The following is an 8666-nucleotide window of genomic DNA, read 5'->3' as shown; positions in this document are numbered from 1 at the left end:
AAAGAGACTATCTTTAGATTTCATTCCGCCTCTCAGGATTGATTTTTTTTTTTGCAAAAAATTGGTTTTTTTAATCTTTAATACATGATATGAAAAATGATAAAAGGGGGTTCAAGATGTAAATTTTTAAATAACACCTTGAAACCAAAGGAGGATTCGAGTTAAAAACCTAAAATGGCGACTCGATTATTGAATGGTGCAACAACAACATAAGAGATGATCTTAAGCTCTTGATGAAGCACCGCACATCATAAAGATGTTTTTGAGATTATGGAATCAAGAAGTATCTCTATAAGATGAACATAACAACCATTTCTTCAAGTTAGAGAAAGCTCAAAGGGATATATATGCTGGACCAACTTGAGAGACCTTACCTTACCAAAATCTATCTACACTTTAAATCAATCAATAATTTTGACACTTTCCATAGGACTATGATTTTTTTGATTTAAAAGTGTAGTTGATTTATTTGATATTTATTAAACTCCTGTTTTATTATTTAATTCAATTGTGAGCCTAAATTAAGGGGCAATATTTTACAAAATTCTTTCATTCTTTGATAAAGAAATGAGGAAAACATTTTCAAATAGGACAGTCTCAAATGAGAAAGGTCCTTGAAGCAAGTTGTTGCATATTCTACCTCTATTGGAGAAAAAAGAATAAGTGAGGCCAGAATGATGAAGCGTTTCACATTCTTGAAAACAAGTGGTCCAAGAAGCTAGAAAGTTTGGAGAACTGAACCATTAATGCTCTATTGTGACATTAGCAGCAGCCTGATAAAAAGAATATGATCACCTCATTCAGAAGAGGCACATATCTCAGGCATTTCTGTCAGAAAGATTAATTACTTCTTAAGTTTGTGACAACATGAAGAGAATTCCTCAAGTTACTTGACACCACTGCTGTTTAGTGACAACAAAATGAGAGTATTCAAGATAAACAGATTTGGGGCACGAATAAAGCCACAAGTACCCATAACAGTGCATTGTCAAAATTGGATCTCGTGGGGATTATGATATTCAAGTCAAACAGGCATTGAGAATGAACCAGAAATAGAATATTGAGGCATCTCGAAAGCCCATTTCAGACAGAAATGATCCATGTAGGGCATTTTGAAGGCCTACATCAATACGAATATTTGGGCATTTTTGAAAGCTCATATTCGCAAGAAACAAATGTTGGGGCATTTTGAAGGCCCATTTCAGACAAAAATGATCCATGTGGGGTATGCTGAAAACCCTTTTCAATCAGAAATAGGAATATTGACACATTTTGAACGTTCATATCAATAAATACTGGGGTATGCTGAAGGCCTATATCATTTTGCAGAAAGATCAATTTGATAAAATATTTCCAATGAGATAGAAAGATATGAAGAATGAAAATGGTGAAACAGTGACAATGGAGCTGACTATACATAATTGCTTTGTTAATCATACAGTTGCATTATTCTGGTGATTTGATGCTGGTAAGCCAAAGCGTTCCACTTGTATTCCCACTAAGTTTTGTTCTTAGGTGTCCTTGTGACGTCCTACAAAAACTCCAAACACTATGAAAGAACTTCACTAATGAACATCTGTGCAAAAGTCACATGAAATGATGAATGTGTTGTCAAATGTTTTACGAACCAATGATTATGGTGTTGAACCAATGTTGCAATCATATGATATTTCCATTTATGGACCCAAGATGAAGTTTGACTTCTTCAACCCCAAGTTTAGAAGTTAGATATGATGATGATTTCTTTCCACGGAAGGGAAACTGAAAATTTATCAACAAGAAACTAGTCGAGCCAACTAAGATTGAACAATAGGTTGTTGTTAAACATCTCGACATGATATAGTCCAAGTTGACTTGTTCAAGATCTGATTAGATGTGGAGACATGAAAGGAATTAGGATAAATCATCCTTATTATGTGTTTCAAGAGTCAAATCAGAACATACGCTGCTCTCCTAATTAATCTCTGCTGAGTTTGGCATATCTACATCTACGTTCTTCAAAGATGATAGATTATCTTTTCAAAGATGAAAGCTTTATTGGATTTCTATATAAGTCCAAGTAAAGAAAGCTGTTGTTATCAAAGACAAAATGGGGGCATCAAGGTCATAATTCTGATTACGACAATAGTTTCATAAATGAAACATTTCTTCCGAGACTGAAATACAAATGAAGTAAAGAAAAACACAAAGATTGCTCTTCCAAAAAAGAGAATTCCAACTTGAAATGACATTTTGACTAAGTGAAGAAAGATCGAGCTTGTCAATTTGAAGACAAATGAAGGATTCCATATTCATGCATTCATAAGAACATCATTTGCATAATAGAAAATGCATTACATTGATACATTTGATTGCATTCAAACATGAAGTTTTACACGTTTTCATATGAAAAAAGAAGATTCATGATGGAAAATACCTTACAAGTGTAAGGTAGAATTCAAGCCTCAAGTATAGAAATCATGCAAACATATGAATAATAGATGAATGCAATCCACAAATGAACCATTATTTTGAAGTTGGGGCATGTTACCCAACTAAAATTTATTTTGAAAAATGAAAAAACAATCTCCAAAGTTTCTCATTTAATCTTTTATGAAAATGAAATTGTTAAATAGTAAGAAAACGATTTCCAAAGTTTCTTACTTAGTAAACTATTTCCCAAATTTGTAAGTCCTACGGGCCATCCATAAGGCCTTCAGTGCAGGATGTTTTCAAATAGCAATTTATCTCACTTGAGATTGTTTTTCTTAAAACAAACTGTTTCTCTTGAGAATATTTCACTTGAAATAGCAATTTATCTAACTTGAGATTGTTTTTCTTAAAACAAACTGTTTCTCGCTGGAGAAAGTTTCACTTGAAATAGCAATTTATCTCAGTTGAGATTGTTTTTCTTAAAACAAACTGTTTCTCGCTTGAGAAAGTTTCACTTGAAATAACAATTTATCTCACTTGAGATTGTTTTTCTTAAAACAAACTGTTTATTGCTTGAGAAAATTTCACTCGAAATAGCAATTTATCTCACTTGAGATTATTTTTATTAAAACATTTCTAGAAAGAGTTCGTAATAAGAAGAACTCATCTGAAGAGGAATAAGAAGTTCATAATCTGAATAACTTATTCAACCTTTTGCTCGATTCATCACATACGGAGATAGACCAGCATCAACATTTCCAAAAGGAGTTCAAAATGAGAAGAGCTCATCTGAAGAGGAAGAAGAAGTTCATAATGAGAAGAACTTGTTGAACTTTACCTTGATTTATCGTATATGGAGTTGAATTAATGACACCTCACTAGAGACATCAACATTTTCAATGGAAGAGTTCATAATAAGAATAATTCGTCCGAAGAGGAAAATAAAGAAGAAGTTCATAATGAGAATAACTTGTTCAACCTTTTACTAGATTCCATCACAGAAAGAGAAGGAGATAGATCAACACCAATATTGTCATTCTTAATCAAATCCATCACAGAAGGAGGTGGATCGTCAATCCCAGTGAAAAGTTCACAATGAGAAGAACTTATAGCTCAGAAGTTTGAACAATTCAAGCTAAAAATGGTACTTTATATCTTTGCTCCCTTCTTGTTCCACAACAAAGAGCAAAGAGGGGCAGATGTAATCACCATTTTTACCTCAACAGCAGCCCCCTCCACATTGCAGCTCCACCCAACGGTTCCAGCAGCTTCCAGAGGAACACCAGCTGTCCCTCCATGTCGACAGCTCCACCATAACAATATTCAGTAGCTTTTAGCAACAACAGCTGTTCCCACTCCATCCAGTATCTTCCAGCAACAATAGTTGGTTCATTCCACGTTGTCGGTAGCTCCCACAGTTTCCCTTGCTACACATCCCAACATCTTCATTAGCAAATCAAAAAACAACAAATACTAGTTTTTTTTACACATGTAATATGGGTTATAAAAACCCAAAAAAACAGGAGAAAAATATCTCCTCCTCTTCCCCCGATTCTAAGCTAAAAAAAATCAGTGTAACAGGGACTTCCATTCTCCCCAATTCTATTTGGGAAATCAATACAAATAGAAAGGTTATTATCTTCCATAATTTTTTTCGTTTGTTTTTTTAGTTTTATATTTTATTTAAAAAAACAATGCAGCAAGTTAAAAAAACAATATGATTGGATTTACCTCGTTGTTGGTCCTTGGTCGGAGTTTACTTCCGTCGTTGATTGGAACGCTAGGGTGGGACACCGTAGCGGTGGCCGGCGTTGGAGCCTTGGGTTTTTTGAGATGGCCGACCGAATAAGTTGGGTGGCTTTGGTGTGGTCTGCTGCATGAAAAAGAGAGGAAGAAGATGAGTTTTAAGTTTATAAATTTTTTGGGTTATTCGCACAGAGGCTCCCTTATTTTAGTACCCCTTTGTATTATGCCATCTGTTTTTAGGAGAAAACTACACTTCAGTACTCTAATCTATGTTGCATTTTCGCATATTGGTCACTGAAGTGTTTAATTCAGTTTTAGGGGTAAATCACGCTAAGGTCTCTGGACCTTTAATGTATTTTTATATTTTAGTCACTTAAAATAGGGAAAATCATGAACTAATCCCTCCAATTTATGTGTATATTTACACTTTAGTCCCGTAATTTCTCTTTTTTTTTATTTCGATATTAACTGTTATATTTTTATTTTCTTTTATTTTGGTCACTATTTTTATTTATAAGCTAATCACTGTTATTTTTTTTATTTTGATCTCTATGCTTTACTTTATTATATTCTAGTCATCTTAATTCTATCTTTTAATTTTCTGATATATTTTATTTTAGTCATTTACTTTATATTTAATTGATGCCATTTACTTTTTATTTATTTAATTTCATTACTTTAATTTTCTATTTTTCTTTTACATTTTTCAACACTTTAAATATAGTACTGTAATTATTTATTTATTTATTTATATTTTAGTCACTAATATTTACATGAAATACAATATTATTTGATTAATTTCACAAATTGATTAAATAATAATATTTATTTATTTTTTAATATTAAGAAAGGGGATGTCTTAAAGTAACTAGATGTCATTTTCTAATATTTTTAAATAAATAAAATATTATATTTAATTTAGTTTTATTTAAATTATTTTTTAAGGAAAAACTATCATATTCTTATTAATATTTATTTATTTTTTAATATTAAAGAAACGGATTGCCTTAAAGTAACTAGATGTCCTTTTCTGATAATTTTAAATAAATAAATACTTCAGTTATAAAACCTTATATATATATATATTTATATATATATATATATATATTTACTTTAATTTTATAAAAAATATTTTAATAGATTTTTCCTTAGAATTATTCGATTGAATCTGCAATAACTAAATCATAAATTAAATTAATATTCGAATTCTTAAAATTCTACTACTAGAGACAATTTATAATCGAATGGTACCAATTTCGAGGATTTTGTGGGTGTTAATCATTCCCCAAACGTAACCGACCACGAATATCTTTTTATTACTAAAAAGAATGAATTTTTGGTTACACGCAGACCGATTTTTCTTTTAAATAGTTTTTTTTTCTTCTTAAAAACTGTTTTAAAAGATGATTTTTAGGTATTCGACCTACCTAACCCTAAAGGTCGATGGCGACTCCAAAACATTTAATAAAAAAGCTATTTATTTCATTCACATTACTTTTCCGCAAATGAAATTCGTACCCGGACGAAAACCGATTACGACAATAGGTTGAACCTAAGTCCACTAATTTATGATGTATTGAATTCAAGTCCACTGATTTATGATGCGTTAAGTATTTATAGTTGAAGCTTAAAGACTAATTTTATAAATACTCTAAAGTACAAGTACTAAATTTGGTAATTTTCCCTTGCCAATTTTCAATCAAAATCTGTTGTCCACGTGGACCACCGAATTCACTAGCACCCGTGTATTTTGACAGCCGTGTATTTTGACTTTGAACATAAAACTCCAGGTTGAATTGCAGATTCTTTTGCCCAATACATATTCGAAGATGAGTACGAAGATATGAACTTGAATATATTAGTACTATATATACTCGACATTTACACCCGAGTCCGAGTAATATAGTTGCTGTTCTCTTCTATAAATACTGCCTCAAATTAGGGAGTTGAGTTCATTCTAAGCATGGGATCAATCACTAAGCCTCACGCAGTTTTTGTCCCATACCCAGCTCAGGGCCATGTAAACCCTTTAATGCAGTTAGCTAAGCTTTTACATTCAAGAGGCTTCTACATCACCTTTGTCAACACTGAATTTAACCATAGGCGCCTAGTGAGGTCCAAGGGTCCTGGATTTCTCACCAGCCAGTCCGACTTTCGGTTCGAGACCATATCCGATGGGTTGCCGTCATCAGACTGTGATGCAACCCAAGACATATGGGTTCTGTCCGATTCGGTTAAGAGAAACTGCTCCAGTCCATTTAGGGAGTTGCTGGCTAAGCTAAATGGTTCGTCAGATTGCCCACCTGTGAGCTGTATTATTTCAGATGGTTCCATGAGCTTCACAATTAAAGCAGCTAAGGAACTAGGCATACCTGAAGCTCAGTTTTGGACCACCTCGGCTTGCGGTTTCATGGCATATTTGCATTTCAGTGAACTCATCAAAGGAGGCATTGTTCCATTTAAAGGTACACTTTTCTACCTCATTAATGAAGAATCACACGATCAACTAAGTTATTTTCTCTGTGTCTGCAGATGAAAACTTCAGCAACGATGGCACACTGGACAAACTGGTCCACGGAGTCCCTGGTATGAGCAACATGAGGCTCAAAGATTTCCCAACATTGATAAGAACAACGAATCAAACCGACATAATGTTGAATTTCATGAGTGAAGAATCTCGAAATTGTCTAAAATCTTCAGCAATCATTTTAAACACATTCGATGAGCTAGAACACGAAGTGCTGCAGGCAATCGCCGCAAAGTCCCCAAACATTTACACCATAGGCCCCCTTTCGCTGCTCGAAAAGCTCACTCCTCTCGGCCAAGACGACTTGCTCAGGTCCAGCTTATGGAAAGAGGACTCGGAGTGTCTCGAATGGCTTGACGAGAGACAAGCTAACTCGGTGGTGTTCGTTAGCTATGGCAGCATAACCGTGATGACACACCAACTGTTCCAGGAATTTGCTTGGGGTCTTGCGAACAGCAAGCACCCGTTTTTATGGGTGGTGAGGCCTGATATGGTGATGGGGAGCCCTGAAATCTTGCCGGAAGAATATTACAAAGAGATCGGAAACAGGGGATTAATGGTGAATTGGTGCCATCAAGATCAAGTGCTTTCTCACCCTTCAGTTGGAGCGTTTCTTACACATTGTGGTTGGAATTCGACACTGGAGAGTATCAGTGGAGGTAAGCCTGTGATTTGTTGGCCGTTTTTCGATGAGCAGCCGACGAATTGTTTGTATCTGTGCAATCAATGGGGAATCGGAATGGAGATCAGTAATGATGTGAAGCGTGATGAAGTTACAAGCATTGTGAAGATGATGATGGAAGGGGATAAAGGGAAGAAAATGAAGAACAAAGCTTTGGAATGGAAGAAGAAAGCTGAAGAAGCAACCGAGGTTGGAGGGACTTCTTACAATAACCTTAATAAATTCATCAAGAACATACTATAACAATGTCTTCCGGTGTTGAGGTTTTTGTATTAATGTTGGATCATTGGATTTATTCTAAGTTGTATGCTTAATAAGTTGACGGAGTTCAATTTCCATTATGGTATTCCTATAACAATAAGTATTGAACCGAAAATCAATTCACCATCAGAATCTACTACCCTTCCTTTTATTAATAGTAATTTTATTTTGGGTAAAGTACACAAATGGTCCTCCGACTATATAATATTACTTTATTTGGTCTCCCGACTATTAAAAGTTATAAAATAGTAATCTAACTATTCATTATGTTCCAAACTCATCTTTTTCTGTTAAAAAAATAACGGCAATTTGAGTTGGATGTTATCATTGATGATTGAGATATGATAGTCGTTTAAGATTATGAGATCAAATTTTATCATATCTCAATTAGGGTGAAAAATCCTAAATTGCAATGGCACTCTTTGCTTTGGTTCCCTCTTCTTATACCTAAGTATAGTCTTATAGCATGGATGACATTTCTTGACAGACTTCCTACGAAAGAAAGACTTTATAAAATGGGGCTTGTTAATGACTGTCATTGTATATTTTGTGCACTGCTATGGAAACGAAAGATCACTTATTCTTCGAATGCCCGGTTGCCTCATCCCTATGGTCTACTCTTTTTTCTCTCAATGGCTTACGGTTTAGACATCCTTCTTGGGATGCTCTCTTCGGTTGGGCTATTGTGTTCTGGAAGGGAAAATCACTTTTATCTACCATTATGAAAGTTTCTTCTAATGCCTTAATTTACCCATATGGAAGGAAAAAAACAAGATACTTTTCCAAAGTCATTCTTCTACTGTCGAAGAAATGTTCAAAACTATCAAGGAAATTGTTGGGTTTCATCTAAGGGGAAGAACAATAAGTAGAATAGACAATGTTAACATTTTTCTTTGTAACCAATGGGGTATAGTTTGGGTGATCTTTGTATTTCTTACTATATTGTTTTGTTGCAGTTTACTGCTCTTGGGTAATAAAATTTTGATTATCCTATGAGGTGCACATGGCAACAAATTTGGATTGCCGAGCGGTTTTTCA

The 8666-nt window shown here is 34.1% G+C and overlaps 1 protein-coding gene across 1 annotated transcript; it reads left to right on the top strand.

Moving 5' to 3' along the window:
- Positions 1 to 5976: 5976 nt before the first annotated feature.
- On the top strand, positions 5977 to 7619 carry LOC120140871 (linamarin synthase 2-like). Its single transcript, XM_039155870.1, has 2 exons — positions 5977 to 6623; positions 6691 to 7619. Exons 1-2 carry the CDS (start codon positions 6122 to 6124, stop codon positions 7608 to 7610), a joined length of 1422 nt encoding a protein of 473 aa, XP_039011801.1. The 5' UTR covers positions 5977 to 6121; the 3' UTR covers positions 7611 to 7619.
- Positions 7620 to 8666: the final 1047 nt, after the last annotated feature.

Source organism: Hibiscus syriacus, unplaced genomic scaffold, assembly GCF_006381635.1.
Source record: "Hibiscus syriacus cultivar Baekdansim isolate YM2019G1 unplaced genomic scaffold, ASM638163v2 tig00110788_pilon, whole genome shotgun sequence".
Taxonomy (NCBI): domain Eukaryota; kingdom Viridiplantae; phylum Streptophyta; class Magnoliopsida; order Malvales; family Malvaceae; genus Hibiscus; species Hibiscus syriacus.
Note: the sequence above shows the minus strand (reverse complement) of the source record. Positions and strands in the feature narration are given on the sequence as shown.